This window comes from Argopecten irradians, chromosome 3, assembly GCF_041381155.1.
Source record: "Argopecten irradians isolate NY chromosome 3, Ai_NY, whole genome shotgun sequence".
In the NCBI taxonomy this organism is placed as follows: domain Eukaryota; kingdom Metazoa; phylum Mollusca; class Bivalvia; order Pectinida; family Pectinidae; genus Argopecten; species Argopecten irradians.
The window spans coordinates 28,136,735-28,163,709 of NC_091136.1; the positions used below are offsets into that span (position 1 = coordinate 28,136,735).

The 26,975-nt window shown below is 33.6% G+C and overlaps 1 protein-coding gene across 6 annotated transcripts; it reads right to left on the reverse strand.

Moving 5' to 3' along the window:
• Positions 1-1,359: 1,359 nt before the first annotated feature.
• On the reverse strand, positions 1,360-26,500 carry LOC138318090 (coiled-coil domain-containing protein 9-like). 6 transcript variants are annotated; one of them, XM_069260179.1, is made up of 15 exons: positions 26,427-26,500; positions 21,403-21,512; positions 20,954-21,073; positions 20,455-20,532; positions 20,037-20,156; positions 19,209-19,262; positions 17,392-18,000; positions 16,077-16,253; positions 15,439-15,626; positions 14,965-15,014; positions 13,569-13,628; positions 8,883-10,454; positions 5,674-5,777; positions 2,395-5,162; positions 1,360-2,336 (listed from the first exon to the last, which is right to left on the reverse strand). In XM_069260179.1, the coding sequence occupies exons 2-13, from the start codon at positions 21,412-21,414 to the stop codon at positions 5,707-5,709; spliced, it is 3,111 nt and encodes a 1,036-aa protein (XP_069116280.1). In that variant the 5' UTR covers positions 21,415-21,512; positions 26,427-26,500; the 3' UTR covers positions 1,360-2,336; positions 2,395-5,162; positions 5,674-5,706. The 6 variants fall into 6 exon arrangements, with proteins under 6 accessions (XP_069116280.1, XP_069116279.1, XP_069116283.1 ...); XM_069260178.1 differs by having other exon boundaries at positions 13,548-13,628; XM_069260182.1 differs by lacking the exon at positions 19,209-19,262 and having other exon boundaries at positions 13,548-13,628; positions 17,392-17,853.
• Positions 26,501-26,975: the final 475 nt, after the last annotated feature.

The following is a 26,975-nucleotide window of genomic DNA, read 5'->3' on the forward strand; positions in this document are numbered from 1 at the left end:
GCAGCTTTGTGTTTGTATAAGGCCTAGCTGCACTAATTTGACAATATTTAAGAACTTCATCGTCCTAACAATAATATGCTTTCCTGGCGTTTATGTCAATGTTGTAGCAGGTTTTTTCATTGCATTTATTTGTTTGATACTTTTTCCGGTGACGTAGCTATATCTATATACTGTCGCCATTGGAAATAAATTTGTGACTTGGTTACCATGGGAACAAATACAAAATCGGAAAACAAAGATTTCTTATACTTCAACATAAACACGGGGTCCCCACCATTGGAAGAAGGGAAGTTTAAAAGTCTTTGCTATTTCAATTGTGGTTTATATTTTATATGTTCCAGATGGTGTCCAGCAGGAGTTGTCTTGCCTATCATGGCACCTATTGACACATCCGACCTAAGGATTCCCTGCTATCTGAATAGGATGTTCAATCGCCAGTATGATTCACTGAGACATCATCTATCAAACTCCATCTATAGCCTTTCTCGGGTAAAATGCATTGAATGACAACTGATCAGGAGATGAAATGAGTGAAGAAAACTGGAAAACATAATCATGTGCCATGCGTTTTGCTTTTTCATTTGTAAATATGACATTGATATAATTAACATCATTTGAATCACAAAAATATTTTACAGTGTGTTATGTGATTTTTTTACATTAGAAAATGTTCCGAATGTGTGAAATTGATTTTAGATTAATTAATCATGTACAGTAAATTAATTTCTTGTGTGTATTTATTGTATTGCAGAATATCAAATCACATTTAATCATTATAACCACTGAGTACATGCATTGTGTGCATACCTTACATGTACTTATAAATATGTTATGTTTAGGTTGGGTTATAATTAATCTAAAATTTTCACATTTGGTAGATTGTCAAGGAACAGGACGATTTATTCTGAAAATTACATTCTATAGAAGCAGATATTTCGGTATTATACTATCTAAATCTCTGGTTGTAGTTGCTGCGAAAGATCATCATAAATAAACATTCCTTTATTACAAATCAACTTAATTGTCCGAAAAGGGGCGAGAAAGATAATGAATACAATAAAAAATTTGTCATAACATTTGTTTACTCCATCTACCAGAACTATGAACACACCACCATCACTTTTTGCACCAGCATAAAACTTATTGGTTTGATCATGATCTTCAAGGAGTTGGCGACCATACATGTTCATTATCAACTCTCTATTGTAGTTTTTTGCTAATTATCATTTCAAAACAACAACAACAAAAAACCAAAAACATGAAGTGCCTCTCCCCTATATTATACTGGCCTGCATGTTCCAACTGTCGGTTAGAAGCTGGTCATGGAAGTTAATACAATGACAAACAAAACAAAGTACATGTTTGTAAAAGGGTTTTATTATAAATAATATAAGTAATGTACCAATATGTTCCAGATAGTGTGGGATATATGGTTTGCATTTTTTTTTTTACTTTTTAGTAATGTCAGTAATTAATACAAAAGAAGTCTATGTGACCTCTCTCTGGGAATGTTTGTTCCCTGTTACAAAGAATGACCTTTAACACCATGCAATGATAACGATGACAATGATTTCATGATTATGTTGTTTTTTTCTCAATGATATTTTTTTTTCAAAATTGGTTTTGTATTCATTCTTAATAAACATTTATCCTACAGCTGATATGGTTTGTTATTTTTTTCATTTTAAAAAGATATTTTCCTTGTCTATGGTGTTCAGCATGATTGATCTAGTATACCAAACCCAAAATAAGTAATAAGGTGGGATTCAACACAAAACAGTAAAGGACAAGGTTCAGCGGAACAAAACAATCCCAGTATTCTGGTGAGGATAGTGACACAACACCAGATCACTGTACATATGGAACAAATACGTACAAATACAGCAGTAGGCCTTCCAAAATTAAATTTAGGGAGTATGGAAATGAACTCAAGAATATATTAGATATAAAGAAATGTGAGCTCTTATTCATCAGTCGTGTTTTAACCCATAGGAATACACGGGGAAGGGCAGTCATGACCACCTGCTTTCTGTGCAACATTGGAAATACATCAATGATGTATTGTCTCAGATATGGTTTTGAATCTTGTCAATCTTTTCCATAACCTTAAATTCTTTAATGTCCCATTAGTGTTTTCAAATAATCCAAAGGATCCAACTTTCCTGCCTGAATGCAATCCTCTGATTTTGGAGAGGGACTACTACTTGCACTCACAGCAAACTGTGCATTGACAAGAAAACATACTTCACAATTTCATGCACAATGATATGTAGCATGATATTTTGTGAAACAGAACAGTGAGGTGGCATAGCAGTAGAAAGGACACATGGCTTAGCCTAAAAACTGTTAGAGGTACATGGTAATCACAATAGGCATTCAGTTTATTGGCTTAGCCTAAAAACTGTTATCAGTTTATCCAGTGACATTCCGATCTACACAAAAATATTAACTTAAAGAGCTGACTCTCTTCTCTTCCCCTACATGATGCGTAAAATTCTCAATGATTTAAAACACAACTGATTCATAGTAGCTACAGTTCTACAAAAATGAAAAAAAAAATATATAAATAAATACATAAATATAAATACATTTTAAATATCACCCTTCCACTTTATGCCTACATCACGAAGCATAATTATCTATCAGGATCATCAATTGAACACATTGTATACAAAAATCTCAAATTCAAATACCATGCATAATATTGACTACTCAAGTTCAAAGCAATAAAGCTCATATAGCAATGTACCACGACATTAAAGCAAATGTGTTATCAAAAATTCATCTGGCAAGAAAATTTCTGCAACAATGTGTGCAATCATCCTGCAAAATCTGATGTACTACTTTGCCATTACATCTTGCATTTGCACAATGTAAATGTAATTCATCATATCTCATCACCAAAACTTGTTTACCTCATAACAAAAATTTGTGTAATTCATCATCACAAGTTGTACATCTCATCACCAAAACTTGTGTAATTCACTGCAAGTTGTTTAACTCTTCACTCAAACTTGTGAAATTCATCATCACATTCGGTGTAAATAATATTAATTACAAAATAGTCTAACTTAGAGACAGGGAGGCATAAACCCACAACCATGATAGGATTATATGAATATACATCTAGTAACAAAAACTATTAGTTACATATACCTAACTTACTCTTTGTAACTCAAACTGTAACTTATTTGAAATGTGAATAAATTGTTTAGAATACCCATGATAGATCAAATTAACCTAAGGATTGGAAAGATTGACATGTACATGTCATTGTAACGTAAAGGACATTACCATTAAAGTTGTATGAGTAATACATCCAGATGTGAACTTTAACACTACTCTTCATATTGAAGAGCTTTGTATAATAATGATATGTACATATTTCACACCAATGAGATAAGGTAATTGTACCATCTAAGCACCATATGTGTTCTGTCGCACACAAACACTTCCATGATCAGTCAATGATGGAAATAAAAATTTTGAATCCTTACACAATATCTTTCATTACAAATCACACAACCAGACAAGGTTCTAAAAGCTTTGGGGCGCAGTTATAGCTCAAGTACCAGGATCTACATCACAACACTTAAGCTAAAGGGTAAAAAACATACAAGCCCTATTTGGTAAAAAAAGAATGTCATTTTTTTTAACAATATTTGTAAATTCAAATTCTATTTTGTAACTAGTGTTGTTTAAAAACAAACTGCTGAAGGCTTTTAAAAAAGATAAACTGATGAATATTTTTCAATATTTAAGAATTGTAATGCAGTAATCAAAACAATACATTAGGCCTCACACAAGTAAATGAGTATAAAATATACAGTGTTGATCAGTTGTGCAAATAAAATGGTATAAAATACACATTAATATCAATTGGGAGAAAACTGTTCTTCAATTCTCCAATAGTATCCTGCTGAAATAGCAATAGTAAGTAAAATCCAACACATTGATGGCAAAATAAATTAACATTTGTTATCACAGATAGTCTCATCAATTTCTTTATTAATTCATTCAACTAAAGAAAAATTCCAAATGCTGTTATATCAATTGATAGAAAAAATATAACACATTCAAATTGTTTTTCCTATGTATTTTGGCACAAAGAACAATTTATCCATTAAACATATTAACCAGTTTAATATTTTCAAAGTAATTTTAAAAATTTACTTGAGTAATAAACAGGCTGAAGTTCCAAACAAAAACAGCTATCATTGGTAATACACGTTATACCAACAGTTGTATATACAAACAAGGTTTGCCAAATTTATTTTCCAATCAAAAAGCACCAGATGCTTAAATCAACAAACTTGAAATGAACACGAGTCTAATTTTATCTTCAGATATCAATATGAAATCTCAAAATAGCTTCGCCAAACTTTACCTAAAGATTAGAAAGTAATATCTGGCGAGATGTTAATTAGGTGATATTAACAAAGGGCAATAAACCTGACCAACCAAATATATGTATTATCCAGAGAATTGGGAAAACAACCACAAGGACATTTCACACTGAACTAGAAAGATCTTGCATATTAGTACTACATATATGTACAATTTATTATATTTAGCATCTTAAAATTTGTACACTCGAGTACACATGATTATTTTTCAGGGTGACATTTGCATCAAAAAGACAAATAATCATCTTTTAATATATAGCTAGCACAAATTTAGAGTGGCATTTACAATAAAAAGACACATGATCATCATTCAATCACTAGCACAAATTCGCGGAGGCATTAACATCAAAAAGGCAAGTCACTTGTGTTGATCTGATCAAAAAACTTTCTAAAAGTTCCGTTAATAATAAGTGTCACTTGTGTTGATCTGATCAAAAAACTTGCTAAAAGTTCCGTTAATAAGTAACTGATAAAAAACACTAAGGGAGATAATCCAATGATCTGAACATGCATTGCGTAACACATGATGTTCAACAACAACTCTCATGATAGTTTCAGTCCACAGACATTCAGTCATCTGTAAAAATGCTTTACACAGCATGAACAAGCAGTAAGTGTAATACTATACACTTACAAGTCAGATGATGCTTATCTACTGTAGTACATGAATGACCAATTACTATTGGTCAGCGAAAGATGGATTATGGGTGCTGGATCTCCTTCATCGTCGATGTAATTCTGTTCACTGGGAGTTCGCTAAAATAATAATGGAGACAGATAATGGTTACACATACTCACATACCATTAAATATGTTGGTAGATAAAATATCTATCATTATAGCCAACATATACCTGTAATTTCTTTTTTTTCTCTTATTAGGGATAATTAACACTCTGTAAATTTATAATTTATTCTTATATGAGAATGCTTTTCAAATACAACTCTTTCTCACAAAGGAAACAAAAAGACAACAACTTGCATGGTTTACGTACAAGATATTTCAAACAGTGAGGCACAATGAAATTAAATTTGGTGCCTAAGAAAAACTCGGAAATAAAAAAACTTAAATGTAATATTCTACCTCTGGCCCTTCATGTCTGGGTCACCAATTTAGATATCGATGTACCAAGGCAATTGCCAGGAACAGACTATTGGTGTAGATTTTTCTCAGATATTACAGTCTTCTCAAAATACCATTTGGTATTAATAGGAGAAAAAATAAATCACACAATCCATTTTGAATGCTTCCTATACAATCTGACTTACAAGGAGATAATCAGCACTGGCGTTGATATGAACTTAGGAGGCAGCTTCACCGTTCTCTTGTGGAAGGCTGGGGGTCTCGGGATCCTTACAATCCTCACCTTTGCCTACAATGTCATAATATATATATCTATATATATAAAGTTCAACACAACTAAACACATCAATTGTATTCAAAATTCCAAACATTAGTTAAGTTATTTTTGACAGTGTAAATACTATATTAATGATTCATCAGCTAGACAATTCAGGATTATAAAACCAAAATTAATTTTTAATAAAGATAGCATATTTATGAAAATGTCAGAGACATCAGGAAAAGTAAAGATTACTGATGGAGTGAAGAGTAGATTGATTTTTATTGATGAGGAATAACATCCTTGTTACAGTTTAAAGGTGATAAAAACAGAAGGGACATGGAAAATGAGATAATACGCTAGAAACATTTGTATGTCCTATTAAAACATATATCAGTTTGATATTTGCTTATATTTTGTCTCTAAATAGTAAAATTAATGAAATCAATCTTCACATCTTTTTGACGACAGATTTTTTTCTATGACTTACCTCCCTTGAGTTCCGATGAGTTGTGACGTCATCTGAGACAATCAACTACCGGAAGCCGGTGTGCCGATCGCGGAACTGTCAACATGCATGTGGATTTTAGCCACAGGTCTTAGGTCTTACACACGGAGAAAAATATGTTATATTCCGACTTATTGGGTAGCATGTTTATCCCCTACATAATGACACATTATTGACGTCATAACCTATAAAATGACGTCACTATATGTAAATGATGATGTCATTAATGTCGAGTACATATATCATGTAGAGTATCATGTGGGGGTTAAACATAAGGTCATTTTTCACGAATGAATAAGTATTACTTTCCTATTCAGTCCACCCTGGAGTAATATGACTGTGCATGTATGTAATTTATAGTTTACACATAAAATTAACCGGGGAGTTTTAATATACATACTGGTCATTTTATGTGCAAAATAAGATTGTAGTGAAAATGGACAATTATTGCGGCCCACCTCCTTAGACCTACGTTTTGATGAAAAAAATCATCCGTTACAAACATACGCACATGATTAAAAGAAAAAACAAAGGGTCCTCCTGCACAGTTTTCATACTTCCTTTTAGAGATTCTACTACATGTATTTAAAAAAATGAGTATAAGTCTTAGCAAGACAATTAATTCATTATTAGATTTCTTTGCACATGTACTTTGAGTTACACAACAATGTGCCGATGGTGTGAAACCGGTATGTTCAGATCGAGCAGGGTTGCATAATAATATGACGACATTCACAATATTATCATTATATAAATGCAGGTAATTTAAAATCGAAAAATTACAATGTTAAGAACGCTTTAAAATCATCATAATACATCGTAAAACTCGTCACAGCCATTGTAAATAGTATGCTCGCCAATTTCGCCCGCAATTTGCGAACTCATTAATTTCCTGTTATATTCTTCATAGTACACTTGCGTATATGTAGAATACGATTTTTACCGATTTTTTTTTATCTAGACCCCTAAATCGTCTCATAATGGTCAATAGTCTATCTAGCGTGTCCATATTGATACAAACTAATTCTCAAATCCCTGTGGACTGTTCGTATACTTTTGAAATTTTCCAAAACTGCGCACGGTTAGATAATACAATGAAGCGGTCTTGTAAATGATTTGTCTTTTATAAGAAATAGGTTGTTTCATGGCCCTGTGTTAGTTGAACTATTAAACGTGCATATCTTGTCCACGAGTACATGTCATGCATATTTGGCCATTGTATCTAGTATCTATGTTTTGTCCTGTCTTTTTTTATCGGTCGTGCGTGCATTATTACTACTGTACATGTTATTCTATTTTCGTACACGGAAAGCCCCGAAATTTTGTCGAATAAATCCGTAAAAATTATTACAGAACTTTAAAAAATAAATAAGCCTAATCCTTTCTGTGCGGTGTTCTGAAGGATTTCCAAATAGGAAATCGAGGTATGTAGTACATACATACATGAGGCGGGAAAGGGGTAGTCCGCTAAACCTGCCTATATCATTAGGCTTTTCCGGCATTGCATGGACGTTATATTAGAAATATACCGCTGAAGTAGCGTAGGCCAAATCTGTCCTACGATTTCACATTTTTAAGAGGTACCGCGAGCTGACTATATATTAGGAAAAAAAAGAAAAAAAAGCCTAATAATATAGGCAGGTTTAGCGGACTAGGAAAGGGGCACGTTTGTCGCGGTATGATAGGGTTTTAGAAAGGGTATGAAGGATGTCGGGGTCTACTTTTATAAATATCCATTATATGTATGTACATGTAGCATATGTAGTGTCATTTTTGTTTTGGTCCATTTTCTTGTAAACTTTTATTTCTTCTTGTTGATATTAACTTTAAAGTGTATGTTTAGAGTTTTAATTTACAGACAAAAGTCAACCGCAACCTCCTCGAACCTGAGTTGAGACACACAGACACGATGTCAAATGACTTTTGACCTAAAGAACATAACAATTTTATAGCCCAGAATATGATATAACAATTAGAATGAGTAAACGATCGTTTTTATTATATCAGGGTATGTTATAGATTGTATACTATATATACGGATACATTTCCACTTATCAATATAGCAACTACACGTAGCGCGACTGTTTTATATATTTATAATCGCCAATACCGCAACACTGTCCCATTGAATTTCCCGGCTCTTGTCACAGCTGTTGGTCTCAGATGACGTCACGAATCTACGGCCACCTGGTGATATCAGGGGCGATAAGCGATGCGATCGCTCTAGACAAGGGTGTTTATGGACTTCGTTTCAAGCACATTTTATTGAAATTACGTCAAATACAACCTGTATTTTTTGTTGGAAATCATAAAGTGCATCACAATAAACAAATATCAACACAAAAATAGCATATTTAAAATCTGTTTTTATCACCTTTAAATTCAATGACTTTAATGAATCGTTACCGTATTTTCTGAATTATGAGCCACAACTTTACCCCTGGACATCAGGAGTGCAGTTTATAATTCAGTGCAGTTTACAGATGGACAAAAACTAAAATCAGATGATGGTTTGAGATGCCTTACTATGTCATGTTTCATATATAAAAGGCCTCTGTGGCTTATACTCGGGTGAAGTCTATAATTCAGAAAATACAGTAAATATTTTCTCCCCTGTCTGTACTCACCTGAACTGTCCACATCTGGTGCTTGCACTGCCTCAACAGTTAAATCGTTAAGTGTCTGGCTGTCGACATCTGAAGGTTTTCCCTCTGCTGTGTCAACATTTTCGGCCACCTGTGGTTTGACCTCATCCTCATTTGAGGGTGTTTTGACTTCACCCTCATCTGAGGGTGCATTAGTGTTTGTAGGACTAATGTCCTCTGAGGAGGATTGTTTTTCCTCCTCCTGAGTGGAGGATTTGTCCTTTACTTCAGAGTTGTCTTCTTGTTTTGAGGATGTGTCCTCCTCTGTTTTGGACTTCTCCTTAGTATTCTCACCTTCAGGAATTTCCTTTCCTACAGAGGATGTGAGCACATTACTACTCTCCCCCTTCTTTTGAGGATTGGTAGCACTTTGTGCATCACTAGTCACTTTCTCTTTTTTCTCCTCCACTTTTTTGTCCTTTTGTGGAACCTGTCCACCAGCTTTCTTCGGACTTTCGTCAGCAGAAGGTTTCTGCTTTTCATTCTTTTTAGGACTCTTTGCTGTCGAAGGTTTCTGTGTACCTTCTGCTTTTGGACTTCCACCTGTAGCAGATTTCTGTTTGCTGTCATTACTGTCAGCAAGTGGCTTCCTTGTGGCTTTCTCCTCTTTTTGAGCTTCCTTCCGAGTTTTCTGCCCGGAGGAGTTGCCATCCAGGTGTGGCGTGACATCACCTTTAGAGGCGGCCTTTGATGATTTAGTGTTCGAAGTGTGTGGGGGCTTAGACGAGGCAGCAGCCTTTTTATTCACAGGTGCGTTTCCTGTGTTCTTTGAGGGTTTTGTCAAGGTTGTCTCGGAGACTGGGGAATGGGGAGAGTGAGGGGTAAACTCCGGTGCCTCAGGGTTAAGGTGGCAGTTGATCTTGATCACATCAGACTTAGAATGATTTTCCAGTTCCTCTTCTTCATCCTCTGGGCAGTCTTCCCATTCGTCTGTGTCTCCCTGACTTTGACTCTGACGTGGTGTACTATCAAACTGGCCCTCCTCATAGTCATACAGGAACTGATCTTCCTGAATATTGTCATGGAGGTCAAGACCGTCATGGTCCTCTTCTAGACTTACATGTTCCCCAAACAACTCCTTATGCTCAAAGATATCATCACCGTCCTCACCAATCAGACTACCTGTGAGGAGGTCATCAGCCTCCTCGTCCCACCAGAGTTCATCCGTAGATGTCTGAGCGGTGCGAGCATTACTAGAGTTAGGCACCCGGCCAGAGGATGTTGTTATAACTGTACTATTGGGTGTCTCACCATCTGAGTACTCGATTTCCACACTGCCATCGCTCTTCCCTGGCGAGTTGTCGAGTTTGATAACAAGAAGATCATGTTGTGTTTCTACCTTCCTGTCCTCACCAGATGTTGTCCTCACCCTTTGGGGTTTCACTTCCCCACTCCCCGGACGTCCTCTACCCCTGCCCCTGCCTCGGCCTCGCCCCATGGGTCGCGGTGGACCCTCTCTTTCATTTTCCTCTCGTTTACGAGGATGTGCTTCCCCCTCTTTTGGTCGGCTTCCTTCCCCTTCCCTTTGTCGATTTGGTGCCTTTTCTGGCTGACCTGTACCAAAAACAAAGAAGGAAAAGATAAGCCAATTGTCAGTTTTCCTTAAGCTTACAATACTGAAATTAACTTTCAGTAGTTGCAGAAAACTTCTCTTCAAATTAGATTTCACTTCTTCAAAGTAGAAAAGTTGATTTTCAAACACATTATACACAATCTGATTAAAATCAGCTGTTTGATACTCCGCTAACTAAGCGGAGCACGAAGTTAGCGGAGTATCAAACAGCTGATTTTAATCAGATTGCATTATACATGTACAAGTTTATTGTAAAAGGAACAATAATTATGTTACAATATAATCTGCATTACAGAATTATTTCATTGAAACAGTGATTATTAAACTATTTAACTAAACAATCAAAACTGTACAGACTGAGGAACTAAATAAATGTCCATGACACATGAACTTTTAATATTTAAGTATAAATATTAAGATATTTTAAGTGACACAAAACTATGAGGTAATTTCAAATGAATCGGTACACAAATATCTTCCATACAAGCCAGTGAGGAATTAAAACTGAAGAAATCTACCGAAGTACATATTTGGTATGTATAGTTACGTTGATATCAAGCAATATCATCATGTCATAACCATTTATCAATACCATTTCGAAAATTTAACATGGTCAAAACAAGAATCATGCTGCAAGAAAAACACAATACACTTAAAAACTTTTTAAATATATCTGTTCTGTCTGGTTATATGAATTCTGTGGATAACAATGAGTATAGAACTCGCTGATCAGGATCTCCAGTATTCCCTTAGTTCAGTGTCCATACTATTCTAAAGCATTTCCAGATGTTTCTAAATATATCATATGCGACATGATTAAAAATAGCCGACACCAATCTAATCATTATTGGGAACACAATTACAATAAAATCTACTATTGACCTTTGGTAAGAGTCCATGTAAAACTAATCTATACTTTGCGCTTTATTCCTCAACTTTTCCTTTTAAAATTTAAATACAAAAGGGGACAACTTTAATCTGGTAAAAGATCAAACAAGGTAATTCTCAGAGTTACTATTCTCCTTGTCAAAATTTTAGATGAGCATCTATCAGATTATAATTATAAGCTTGAGAGTCTATAGAAACCACAAGTTCATTTCCTGGTTACAGATCATCCTCAACCTAAACATTTTAGTATCCATTTCTGATTATTCAGTACTGCATACTTATTTTTCTTGTTTAAATATTTTTAATAATATAATAAGTCTCCATCAGATATTAAATTTTCATCATAAAAGCATAGAAAAGCATATAAACGCATTTTATGTTATCATATATTTTTCATGATATTTTTGATAGAGCTATATTTTGCTTATTTATTACCTATTGTAAATAAAATCTGAAAGGTTTGTAAATACAAATATTATCAAATTAACATGTAGGTGTAAAGTCTCTGGACACGCATCACTTAATTAAGGCTATTAAAAGGTCAGTTAACTGATTAGTTAAGATGTATAAATATTTCATTAATACCATGACAACTGATACCAATCTCTGGAAAAACAGTAAGTCTATATATCTATATATTGTGAAAGGTGTGCTTAATAATTGTACTATAAGTCTTTGAAAAATATTAAAGAGCAGATTCTGTGTTTAAAAGATATTCAAAACATGTATGACATCACTATAAATTATATGCAAGTTGATTTTGTAAAACAAAAATGAAGAAAATAATGAAATGAATGATGAATACTATATGAATTTGCTAGCTTAATTAATATCTCTCAGATCCTGACACCATACTTGAACGATTAAACATATGAAATAATGCGATAATAGAATTCTCTGACACTGTCATCAAAGGCCCTGATAAATGATTGTAAAACATTCCACATCCATCCGTCACATTTTTTTGTGAGTTCAAAGTAACTAATTAAGATACACAAAAGTTAAATTAAGAATTTTTTTTTGCGTAATATTCAATCATTAATTCATTATGTATGAGGTGTTTTGGATTTATAACTAAATATCTCATTCATAAATACAAGTACACATGCACAGCATGCCAAAAAAATAACTCAATCATTTTTTTTGTTTTGTAGTGCACGTGAGGTAGAGAGAATATTTTATCTGAATGTCAAAGTTTTGTGCCAGACCAAAGAAAACTTATGTAGGTGTACTTGGATTTTTCACAAGAGATATATTCAATCTAGCAAGCTAGTAAATTTGTTAATATGAAATATACATCAATCACCAAAATTTAGCAGAACATGGAAATCTAAACAGCATTAGATGGATGTGTCTATTAAAAGAGTTGTAAGCATTGGCCAACCCTCTTAACCACAAAGGATATTTCAAAACTTTTATGTGGTTGACAATTAACTTGTTAAAGGGGAAAAAAAGAGTGTTTTCATAGATTATCTGCGGAACTCTTGCTATTTTACAAAAGCAAATGAAACTCCTGTTAATTCCATCTATATCTTTTGTTGAAATTGGAATTTTGCAATCTTTCATGTTGCCAAAATTTAAATATGTATTTTGGTGTAACAACATCATTTCATGACTCTTATATATATATATGCATCATTGACTGTTCAGCATTCTTCCATAACACAAACACTTTCTTCAAGTACCACAATCATGCTTCACATACTATAAATGCCATTGCAGTCGTGCTACCATTAACAGTTTACTGTGATAATTTTTGATGTACAAAATCTAATTGTAATACTAGGGTTGTTCAATCATCAACTAATTTCTTTACGAATTCTGAAATAACCTATCAGATATAAAGATTGACCCCATTCATTTTGAAAAATTTCAATCTTGTCAGATTATACCCTGGAGACAATGTTAACATGTAATATATTTTATGCGGTATGTTTTCATGATACAATACAAATAATCAATTAAGTTTGATATATAATAAAGAAATCAAAATCAAGAAAGAAAACTTGATAGCGGTATAAATCACACATGCATTAAACCCAATTTCCAGTCCATGCTACAAAATAGGATGAGAGATGAGGCCACCGTTAATGGATGAGTGTTACTATAGGAAAGTAGACTGCGGGACGTACATCTAATGGAACAAGCACAAGTTACAAATGTGTGCTATATACTTATGTTTATACCTGGCAGCTCACAGTGCTCACCTGCTTTCTGTCTCTCATCTCGCTCGCCGCGGTCAAATCGACCACTGCCTATACGACCAGCTTTAAATCATAAAATTCAAGCTTGTCAACCCAATTACACTAATCCATTGGTAAATCACTACACTGTCTTAACAATTACTGAAATAATTTAATAATTATTTCACACTTTTAAACACCACAAAAGGCTCATTCTTTGAGAGCACCACAGTAAGCCTAGGTTCTAAAGTATTTCCTTTCAAAAGATCCATTATCCAAACAAAACAGAGAGAGAAACCAGAATAGAAAATTAAGATAAATTTTGAAAGCAATAAGAACAGGTTCAATCAAAACAAAAGCAAATTTTTAGCTTAAAATTGAATTATTAGTCCAAGATAGAATTTGAAAGATAATGTAGAGAGTAAAACATGCCTCAGAAAATATCATTATGTCCGCAAAATCATTTACTTTACCTAGTTCCTTAGGTTTACAAGCCTTAAAATGGCATTTCCATAAATGACCCTTGCTGATAATTGTCTAATAAATACCAACAAATTCCTTAAAACCATCTAAAATACACACTGAACAGGTTGATTACCTGATTACATTATATCGAAGGGGCATTGAAATTTGAGGCAATTAGGATGTGATATTGATGGATACAAGTGTTTCTATGCTAAATATCATATCTCATTTCAACAATAATTCATTTTTTCCCAAACATTTTCTTTTAGGGTTTATGTACACAAACTTTTTTTGTTTTTCTTGAATAATTAATCAAAGATATGTTTCATTTTCTAAATATTTACTAACTTTAAACAAAGCTACAAACTAAACATGAACTGCAATAGCCCTTATCACTGTCAAATATTTTCATCAGATTGTCTGCTTGAGTTTAACACAAATATCAAAAGAGACTGAAATATTTGCTCCTATGTACAAAGCATTAATCTGTCTTGTACATTGTCTTGTATATTGTCTTGTACATTGTCTTGTATATTGTCTTGTACATTGTCTTGTACATTGTCTTGTATATTGTCTTGTACATTGTCTTGTATATTGTCTTGTATATTGTCTTGTACATTGTCTTGTATATTGTCTTGTACATTGTCTTGTATATTGTCTTGTACATTGTCTTGTATATTGTTCTTGTATTGTCTTGTATATTGTCTTGTATATTGTCTTGTACATTGTCTTGTATATTGTCTTGTATATTGTCTTGTACATTGTCTTGTACATTGTCTTGTATATTGTCTTGTATATTCTGTCACCAAACATATAAAGTAACTATGACACAGATATGTTCTGTTAACTGTGGAAAGTTAAAAGCTACTCTAAAGTAGAACCTCTAATTGATACATCCATTACACCTTAATTACTGCTGTGGTTTAATTACACACAGACTTACAGCATGACTTACCAGGTCGTTTGGCAGGTTCTGATCTTTTAGGATTATCTTGCTCATCGAAACTGAAAAACAAAAAAATTTTCATTATAAAGCAATTCAACAAAGGATATAATTTCAATTGTATCAATATTGTTAATTACTTTGACATTCAACCTTTTCAAATTAAATATGTGTCTAAAGCAAGAATTAATTTTCTCAAATTCAGCATTTTGAAGGAAATTGTTAAATTCAATTTTCCTATATATTGCCAATGATGAAAAACCTGCCTTTAGGAAACATTTATGCCTCTACATCCTAGTTATCATTGTTAGCATTTGAAAACAAGACACTTTCTTGCGGTTTTGAATGGACAATTTCTATTCGTTTTGGCTTATGTTTAAAAATCACTTTGTTATAAAGACTTCTGTTGTTACTCCTTGAGTAGTCTCTATAGGCAGCTTTGACTGTAGTTGAGTATTTCACTTTAATAAACAAATGGGGACTAACTCTTTGCCAGTTTTCTCATTATCCCATTCCCGACGCCATTCTCCAGAGGAAGCTTTCTGACGATCAATTCTAGCCTGGTCCACCGCCTCACGCTCCGCTCGCCACTCCATATACTGCCGCCTCTCTCGGCCTGTCATTGCCATAGCCATCTCCATCTTAGATCTAGGAGGTCCACCTCTTCCTCTCTCCTGAAAACAATAAACATGTTTTTAAAGGAAACTACTTATTATAAAGATATTGCTGGTATGACAAGCTCTCAAAGGTTTATTTTTTATTTAAATAATCTTCAATATATTTCCCCTAAAAAATTACAGACACATGTACTGGGTAATGTAAATTAACTTTATATGCAATTAACTAGTATTACAAATTGATCTGCTTTGTATTATTTTATATAATAATGAAAAATTTCTCTGAAATGAAGTAACCAAATGCTATTGAAACATGTGATAAGGAAATGTCTATGTGTATTATCTTTTTGTCTTTAAGGTTCAACATTATTTCAAAAGTACATTTCATAAATAGCCCTTAGAACATCCTCAAAATCAGCAAAAGCCTTATTCAAAATGAACATTTCATGTTTTACAGAAGAATTAATCCAGAAATAGGAAATTCCACCAATGTCTTATATGTTTTACCTGTCGTTCCTTTACCACTTTCATTTTATTTTTCACATTAGTGAAATCTGTGCCACCAAAGTTTTTTGGATGCCTCGTGTAATTGTTGCTTTGCTCTTGGTTCCTCTCTGCGACTGTGTTAGCCCATTCACGGGTTCTATCAGTCAGGAAGTTATAGGCAGGATCTGGGGGCGGTCCCTGTAACAAATCATACGTCACCACAAGTGTGCAAGGATCAAATGGTTAAAACCTTTTCCAGAGTAAAATAGAGGAGAAATGGGGTGAGCATAAACAAAAATGAACATTAATTACCAGTTACGCATCTCAAAGAGTAATTTTGATTCTTAATTACCAAAGACGCAAAAAAAACCCTGAAGAGTAAAGACCAGTTTTTATTTCTAAAGCTCCAGCTGTTCTTTCAGTATGTTAAAACGTGGAGTATACACCACTATTTTAAGGGGAAAATGCACTGCTCTGCTTTATGAACTAAGAGAAGCATTGCTTTCTATCTTGTTTGTCTGAGATTTTATTTTTACCAGATTAAACAAGTTTTATATAACTTCAACCATGATAGTCCAATCATGGCCATACATGAATTCCCAACATCTGACAAAGACAAACACAAAAAGAAAACGTACACCCAATTTAGTATCCAATTAACATTCAATATCCTTCTAACTGATTGTAAACGGTTAGATATATAATGTAAGCCAATTTCTCATCTTGGCTTATTAGAATCAAAATGCAATTCATAGGTACAAAATCTGTCAGCTCAAACTGCAGGAGAGAAAGCCATGCACGGACCTGTTCAAAACTTCAAATTGACATGCATCTGCATTTACCTAGTACGCTTCTCTTTTCATCTCATTTCATCCAATTTAGAACCATGGAGTATAAAACTACACTTATCATTTTATGGGGTACACATATCCATTTATTAAAAAACTTTAACTTGTCGTCTACATTTTGCTAACATTGGCAATTTTTTTTCTGTAATTCTTCCTAACATATATCATGGTGTCATTCAAATCCATTACCAAAATGTAATTATTTTTGCTAATACTATGGAGTCATTTTCAATTAATAAGCTTCATCATGTATGTTACTTTGTAGCAAAAGTCATAAACCTCTGACGCTGAACTAAGCCCTTGATTTTTTTTTAAAGTCTGTTATGGGATTTAGGTTTCCATTATAAAGTAAAAACCACAATGTAAAGACAACATACATGATGCTATGAACTATCATTTATCTTGAGACAAAATTAAATACAACAGATTTATAAAGAGACAAAAGGGGGAAAGCATTGTGATATACAAAAGCAATGGTTTACACTCACATTAGCAGAGGGTTCCTTTTGCTGAGGAGAGCTAGCACCACCATGCGTACGTTTACGACGAGGCTCAAATTCTGAGTCCTGAAACTGAACTCGCTTGTCTCTTGGGTTATTCCGGTTCTGCGGCCTTTGATCCCTATCTGGGTCAGACTCCCGTGAAGACTGTTTGTGGTATCTAGGGTGATCCCTATCTGGGTCGGATTCCCTCGACGACTGTTTGTTGTACCTTGGAATCTCCCTGTCCTGATCCGACTCTCTCTGTCTGTTATAATGAGACCTCTGATTCTGGTTTTCCCGAAAGCTGTGTCTGCGCTGAACATCCCTATCCCTGTCCCTAGCAGAACCCTGACGGTTATGTCTCTGATGATCCTCGACATCTGGCGACCCGGATTTGTGGCCATTTTCCCAAAAGTTCTGACGATTCGGCTGTCTATTGAAGTCATGGAAATCTGCAGACAGGGGTCTCTGAAAACCATTTTGATGAAAGCCGTGGATGTGGGGCTTTCTGTTGTCTCTGTGAACTGCACTGTTCCAGGCCTCCACTAGAGACATGTTATCACGGCTCTCACCCTCATTGTTAGATACCACACGCATGGCACGTGCACGCTTGTCCTGCACCAATAGAGCACAACAGAGGCATGCAAAGTATTGTCAGTAAAACAAGGGAATGTTAATAAATCAAGTAAGGGTTTAATAGCACATATCATTCCAATGCAACTGCGAGGCAAGAGTATCAAATGTCATCTTGATAACAGAAGTTACCTCCCTTACATCTTGGAAACTTTAAACTGTTTCTATTTCTTTTTGGATTATTTTTTATTCAATCTTTTTTATCTGATATTTCACCAAAAAAAACATACATGCTCCATCTCCCAACTTAAGATAGTAAATAACATTATTAATATTTTAGAATGATCAATTCTATCTATGAACATATCATTATGAGAGTAAACAAATTAATATTTTAGAACAACAAAATTGCAAACTGATTTTTCATAAAATATAAATTACAAATCTTATTGATGCAACTACATTGACGAAAAGATGAATGAATTTTTTTAACATATTTTGTAAAAGAATACTTCAAACAATAAGCAACTGTTACTGCTTCAAAGCTCCTTTGTATACAGTTGTATTGAATGATGACATGCAATTCTAGTGTAAACTAAACCATATCTGGTGACTACGCTATTCAATCATAGTAGACTGTAATGAAAGCTTTACTAAAAGGAGTTCCAAACTAAGGAAAGTCCACATGCCCCATAAAGAAAATTAAAATAACTGATAACTTAATGGGAAAAGTAAACAATTGAAGGACTAAAAGGAACTAATTTTGGATTGAAAATTATATTGAAAATGGTTTATGCCAAGTCGGTGGAAAAGTATAGGAATTTTAGTCGAAAAAAGAATATTTCACAAAGCCTGATTAAGGAAAATGGATGGTAACGAAAATATTAGTAACTAATATTTGGTAATATCTCATGTGAAAGCAGAATCTCTAGAACTATCATGGTCATATATAGGGTTCTAACATTTGTATCATCATATTCCAATTCACATTAACTAATATGACTGCACTTGAAAGTATATAAGGGTACAAAATAAGCTTAAGTAATTGCTTTGTTCATTGACTACTTTAACCTTTATTTGACTAGATTCAAATAAAAGATTAATGAACTAAAAATACCAGATGAAAACTACTTCTGCAGGTTCTAATCTGTTTCAAGGTGGAAGCATGTGAGTGATCTTATTTTGGTAGTAATCCAAGGTACCTAAGAAATACAAATGTGGTTTGGCGGGTGATCAAATCTATGTAATACCTTTCGAGATGGGAACAAGGAATTAACCTCGAGCCACTGCACCACACGATCACCCTACAGTTTTTACGTAACAAATGAATTTACGGGGGTCACAAGCCACTATATATGTAGGCAGCAATGATCATATATATAATATGGCACTAAGAGCACTGAAACTTTTACACTGACTTAAGTTTAGTAAAACTTTAAGCCATTAAATCAACAGAAAACCATGATATATACACTTGACTAATGGAAATTACTTCTAATAAATGAGGCACCTGGTTTTCAACAAATTATCAGATTGTGTATTGGTATAGGTCATTCACCCAGTAGAAATCTACCTCGTTAATACATTTCACTGAAGGAATCACACCAGAATACTATCCTATTACAAGGAAACATGCCTCTACAGAGAGATAGAGGACTACATCTTGTACTGAAGCAGGCTAATCAACATGCAAATTCTGATTAGGTCATACAATGTTATCAACCTCAGAAATCATAGTTAAGAACAGTTGGGATATATCTTAAGTAAAAAACAGTTCAAAATGACTATGACATTTACATCTAAAACAATTGATAAAGTAAACTGATTTTTATGTGAATATCATTTACCAGCTAAAATATTATTGCATTGTTTTCCCAATTTACTTATAGTCTTGCGATGCTTAACAGTCAATGAATATTTTATAATAAGTGTATGGAAAACATCATTGAATAATAACATTTCACACATCAATGCACAATACATGTACATACATGAAGTATTAAAGTTACACAACATGTAAGGAAAGTATACAAATGGAACAGCTAAGGTACACATTGGATTCTCATATTAAAACCTACTTGTGCTTTTGGCTTGTCTTTCCTCTTCTTTTCCGATTGTTTCCCTCGGCCAGCGGGTTTGGGAGGTCTTGGCAATTCCTGTCTTTTGTTCTCGTCTCTTTCAACAGTCTCAGGAACTGGCTGATTACAAAATCATCTCACAAGTTATGATATCCTATCATATTACTGCACATTAAGATGACCTAAACAATTCTTTTGAGTGTGATATAAGTCTGTGATGTATATATATTTAAATGTAACAAATATCACTAAATAGCACAAGTATCATTCCTTATCCTTCTTAGAATTATGAATTTGTATTCTTTTTCAAATAACTAGGTAGTATAACAGAAATCAAATTATTTCAACTTTTATCAAAGCACATATATCAGGAAAATTAGGAAACTTTTATGCTAACACAATAATCACTATAGTCTACCTTCTGTTCCTTTGTTGGCGAGGCCTGTCGGTTTTTGACAGGGCCACCTCCCGAACCTCGCTTATCTGCTTCAATTTCCTGTAACAAAACAAAGATTCCAATTAGACCAGAAATGTCTACAAGATATGAATGTCAGTCACGTGCACAGGCTCCATACATGGATGGAATGGGAAAGAGAAATGTGTAATATTATTCCATCTTTACATATTATGGAGATGTCAGCTGTAGGTTTTGATTGTGGATGGCACCATTACTTTGTGTGCAAAAATTAGGTTATTTTGTCTGAAAAATTTTTACTTTACTTTCAAAACACATGACATTGCAATCAATACATGTCATGGTGTCATGGACAGATGATCATGACTAATCTCGAACGCACAGTGCCCATCAAATTGCACTTAGCATATACATGTAGATGGAGGAACAGGACATTTGTATTTATACGTCAAATTTGTTAAAGCATTTCCATAGGATTTTCACCATTAAGCATCCTTATTACCTCATGACGCTTGCGGATCAGGTCATTTTTTCTGCGGATCTCTTCCATTTTTTTGCTGAGCAAAGCTTCCTTCTCCTCTTTGGTGAGGATGTCAAGGAAGAGCTCCTGGTTTGCAGAAATCTGTTAAAATGATTTAAAATGTTGCATTTGTCAGTTCAAAACAAATGCCATTGCATTATGATTGAAAATGAAAGGAAATTTAGGATTTTTCTTAATGTCATATGGTTGATGTTGATCCATATGATATATATAAGAAAACAGAATTTCTACAATATTCCTCTGTCAATAAGCATGTGAACAATGACCTAAAAGAATTAAGTATATTAAAAATATACCATTTCAATATGATACACACTCTTATTTACAAAACCCAATAACCATGTAATTTGCTCTTTTTTCCCTCCCAACACATATAATCATCAATGGGTCACAAGTGAACAATGCCTTACCTGTGTAGTCATGTTGACTTTTAATGTGTATCGAGGAAAACAGAGAGGAAATATTTATCAGATGGCCATTTAGTTTACTTTGGTGGACTTTGTGTTTTGCCCCTTAAATCCTGAAATGAAAAAAGAAAACAGAAGAAAATAAATAAAATTGTTAATATGAACAAGCTTTCAGTAGCACAAACATTCAGCATTATTCCTATATGTATATGTAAGACCAAGTCCAATATAATTATTAAGTTGTAGATTATATTTAATGAAATGCACAGACTTTCTAGAAAAGTAAAATGCTATATATAAATGTACCTATAATTTATTGATCATGTGTAATTTTACGGTAATTTTTAAATTCCAACAAACATTTTATTTGTTTACCAAAAACATCTTTTTTACATACAATACAGAAATATATACAATGTACATTCATAATTGGACAGCATCATCATAATAACCACATGTACCCCTAGGTTCTTGTTCCAGATTCTCAGCTGAATTCTGATACTATATTTCTCCCCCTATAATTCAACTCATCAATGATTTTAATTTGCAACCCAAGACTGTACTGGAGGCTTCAGGTCTTCCATTGCAAGTATGTTTTTTTGTACTTTCACAAATCTAACCACATCTTTCGACACAGACAGAAATTATGAATGATGAGTACCCATTTAGAGCTGACGGGTCAGTTATATATTGGTTTTTGAGATGGCTCATTCTGACTGGAAGAGTATAAGTGTATGGTGTAGTGAGAGGATGTGCAGAGAGAGATAGATGTAGAAAAGGCCTGCTAGTACATATAGCGGGTCAGAGCCTGGGCTGTGTACTGCCTGGCGGTGATACATTCAGCTGGTAGCTGTTAAATATGATTCACTCCCTCAGACAGATAAACTACACATATTCTACACCCAGTCTAGTGTACATGTGTAGCTCTGCCAGTAATAACTCCACAGCTAGTATCTCACAAACCTCTCATCATCTTTTAGCATATGGCATCATATCGCCTTTCATTTTACCAGCTGGTATAAATAATAACAGACTTTTCACATTTTAAAAGATTCTCTCCTCTCCCCATTATTTATAGTTATATTCATAAAACCTAAATAGTAAATAAATGTTGGTGAGATTGCATGTACTTTACCATAGATCACTAATTGCCTAGGACAAGCAGGATAAATACACATCATACATGTACACAACAATACCCATGTGTACTATTTACTAATTAACCTACACCCTTAATTGTGAACCTTACAATTATTTACAAGTAAACTAATGTGTGATAACATGTATCATAAGTCTATGTTTATTTTTCCTGAAATTTATACTCTACACTTCAGTTTTTTCTATTATAATCATTCCATTTGATTAAACAATTTGAACTGATATAGTTTAAAATTTAAGGTTCAATTTCAATTTTCTTTAATGATATGATAGTTAAATATGAACCAAAAAATTGCAAGGTAAATGCATTGCTTACTATGTTCGAAACTGCAAAAGTAACTTTTTTTATTATCTATTACTTAATAGTAGAATACAAAACACTAAAATTAGACAATCAATTTTTTGAGAAGTCACAGTAAATGGTACCTAGTATATCTTTTCCTCGGTTTTATTACAGCTTTCAGCTTGTTTACTCAACTGACTCAATAGGGAGGTCAGTAAATACACCAGATGTGTTTTATTACATTACAGTAATTCAGTTTCCTCAGAACCACTAACACTTTTATATTCAATGATCCTTGATGCTTTAGAATGAATAATTCACTATTTGACTTTTATAGCCATGAAATGAATTTCCTCTCTGATCAACATGATCTTGTCAACCTGCCAACACATGAATGATTGTTGTATCTATTGTAAAGGTATGCTAGGGTCCATAGATGTGTAGGAGTCTACATGTTTCCAGTTATATAGTTAATATTGAACAATATGGGCATTAGCTTCTGGGCATATTTGATGATCATAAATAATGAAGTCTCTGTGAATGGAGTTATTAAAATTACATTTAGTGATTACTAAAATGAGACACAGAAAAGTTTAGGACAAATAATCTGTACCATATTTAATTTGCAAATTAAGTGATGAAAATAATTTAACAGTATAAATCCTAATAGGTTGTTTTACATATATATGGGTCATCGTAAGGATGTGAGAAATTTTGAGGGAAAGCCAGAGTACCAAGAGAAAACCAGTGACCTACTGTCAATACCTGTATATATATGTAACTGCCAAATAAAATGCAAGTGGGCTGGCAACAGCTAGTCTATTAATAGGCACTTTGAATTCATACAAAATCTTTAGTTAGGACTCGGAAATATTGTACAATTATGAAGAACCAAGTCAAATAAATGCAGTAAAACTTGTCTTTGGTTTGATTTATGTAATTCCAAGCATAACTATTATATGAAAACTGCATTCTATTACATTTCTTAATTACTTATTTCAATAGATATGTTAACCTGTTATGTACAGACCAAGCAAGTTTTTTTCTTCATTTCTTTTTTAAAACTTCTACATAGCGAAAGAAAACAATTCAATTAACCTCTAGCTCTAGATCTGAACTTGTGAAATTCCACTTCAATTTGAAATATTTATCTTGAATCCGTTATCAGCTTCAGAAGATTTGGAAGTTAGCGTGTATATGGATGGTCAAGTTCACCCTATCAAATCACTACCTTATTATAGTCATGCATGCAGTGTCAATGGCCTGGAGCTCAAGAGTGACCAAGTACCTATAACTAGATTACGTTTTCTTTCAAGTCTTCAAAACTTTGTGTTTAACTGCAACCGGATAGTTTGGTTTGGTTTAGTTTATTATGTCCTATTAAAAGTCAGGGTCATATATATATACATATATATATTGTCTTATTACAGAAAATAGATAATTAATAAATACAGTTTTTAATGACATAACAGAAGGGGGAGTTGGATGGTGTTATAAATCATGTGTTCATCCTACATATAAAAAGCTGCATTTTAATTGATAAATAACAATTTGAAAGTCTATTTAATTAACAAAATTAAATACCAAATAGCATGGCATCGATGAAGTTTAATTAAACCAGTATTTGAAACAAGATTTTCTAATCTGGTATACACCAACATATATAGTACTGCATATATTTTCTGTGAAAATTGCAATTATAGGTATATATATATTATTAAATGACATGTCAATGGTACTGATATATAGCTGTCGGCTCTCATTCCATATCTCTGACCAAATATAGCTGACTTTAAGTGTACATGTACGACTATGAGGATCATAAATATAATCTGCTGCCTACTCTTGAAACATACCAGTATTTATATGAACAAGGAAACTAAAACTGGATCAACAAAATCAGTATATGGAATTTCCTTTGACCTTTACAAGTATACTTTACAGATAACAAATGAAGCATATCAAGCTATTTTCTTTAAGAATGTCAATACCGGGGCCTGACAATTTACACAGGTGAGATGATAATGGTTGGTAAGCAGCCAAGGTAGGGCCAGGTATGTATAGAATGCTAATACACCAGAGATGACAAGGCAGTAACAAGTCTGCTGTGACGCTCCAGTACACAGGTATATACCAGCCTCAGGTTATAACTGTTCACAAGCTTCTTGTCAACTTCTCGGGGATACAATGAACGTTACTGATTTATATATAACGTAACCATCACAAACCACTTCCCTGATAAATTAGGCTTAACATGTAATTTGATAGGTTGTGTTGCCTTGCCGGATATCAGCTGTCCTTATCACAAAACACATCTGTTAACAACACTGTTTTTACCTATCAGAACAAACATATCTTTTGTCTATATATAGGAAATTATATATTAAATTACTATACATGTATCTATTAGCATTTCTATACCTTATCTACATACAAAACAATCTGATTCAGTTATGTCATAAAATGAGAAAATCATTCATAAAACTTTAAAAAGATCCGGGGCCTGCATTTATATGTTATTGCTGTCTCTACAGTATTTGTGGGTGACATATATGACAATACATAATTCATGATGCAAGTATTGGTTCACACCATTCATCAAATTGACAGACATATTGCATATATATACAAGTTACTTGTACATGTATCATGATGTATTACCTCTACAAATGTATACATATACCAGCTATACATGCACAAAATATGCAGATTTGCTCTAACAAAATATTGAATTAAATATAACAGCCATGCAGTCTGATCCAATCTTGAAATTGATCTTTCACTTTGAACTCATACAATTAGCAGCTTGCAAATCAGTTGTTTTAAGGCCTATAGATCACTTTACATTAATCAATTTGTTGTTACAATGATTGGCATTGTGCATTTGTGCATTCAGTATCTTCTTATAATTAGGACAATATCAATAATATTGAATAATTATTAACCATATACAGGTATAAAGTAAAGTTATTTATGGTATTTACAGTTTGATCAATTTTATGAAACATCGATCAAGCTAACAATGTTAGTATAAAATAATAATATAAACAAACTGACTAATTATAACAACAGATCATAATCAATATAAATCAAGAAGACATTTCAACTGAATATGACCTGAGATAAGTATCCATGGTATAGTAAAACATATATATCACTCCTGCAACCAAATCCTGTGTGACGCTGAAAGGGGGCTGCATGGAGATGATCGTTGCATCATGATGGATTTTATATATTCCAATATAGATGGGCTAAGTAACGATTACGTAGCGACGAATCCCTAATCAACATCCTAACTTTCAAAACTCTATGGTATGACTGCAGTAGATAGATTTCAGTAGCATGTAATCAACCCAGGCATATTTCCACCGCCTGCGTTAGGCCAGAGGAGAATCTCCTACTGGAACCCCTGCTACGACATGGACGAGGGCGAAGAAAAAGTGAAGTTATAATGCCAGTCTTTGCAATCATTAATATGCCAACTTATCGCTCAGATGATTTAATTACACATAAAAATCGACCGACAACTCGGTATGGTTGTATTTGGTAAACTTAATCAGCAGTTTGAAGGCAGTTTTATACTCACGAAAGTTATCCTGCCATACTCGTCTGACAGCCAGAGCACTCCTTGCCTTCAACACAAGAGAGCTCCATTGTACCAAATAAAGTTATAAGATGATTTGGCGCGGTAAATTCGAACTCCACGTGTTCAAATACTTTTTAACATCTCAATTTGAAATAGCCATTTCCCTTATGATTTAAGTAACTGATTGAGAGATCGATAAAAAGGATATGAATTCAAATCTTAAGCTATAATACCATTGTCACACAACAGTTTCGTAAATGTAATGTCAAGAATAAAGTCAAATATTAAAGTATTTCTTCTTTGTTATCAAATATCCTTAAGCTTCTAAATTATTATTTATTAATAGACTTATATATGGGGACATATGTTTGACCCTTCCTCACTGCCAAACTTTAAATTATGAGACAACAGCCAAATATTGGCGATTATCTGGGTCACAGGTCACATTTATCTGGGTCACAAAATGTAACCCTCGGTTCGGATCATGTCAGGATCATTTGAGTGATGGCGACGCCCTGGTAGAATTTGAGAAGCTCAAAAAGTGTTTTC

What these genes read in the sequence shown, in the direction of transcription:
- LOC138318090 (XM_069260178.1), bottom strand. An exon ending in TGATCCGCAAGCGTCATGAG is followed by an intron (nt 20,533 to 20,953) that starts GTAATAAGGATG and finishes GTTTTGTTACAG; the next exon opens with GAAATTGAAGCAGATAAGCG. An exon ending in AAGACAAGCCAAAAGCACAA is followed by an intron (nt 19,263 to 20,036) that starts GTAGGTTTTAAT and finishes TAAAAACTGTAG; the next exon opens with GGTGATCGTGTGGTGCAGTG.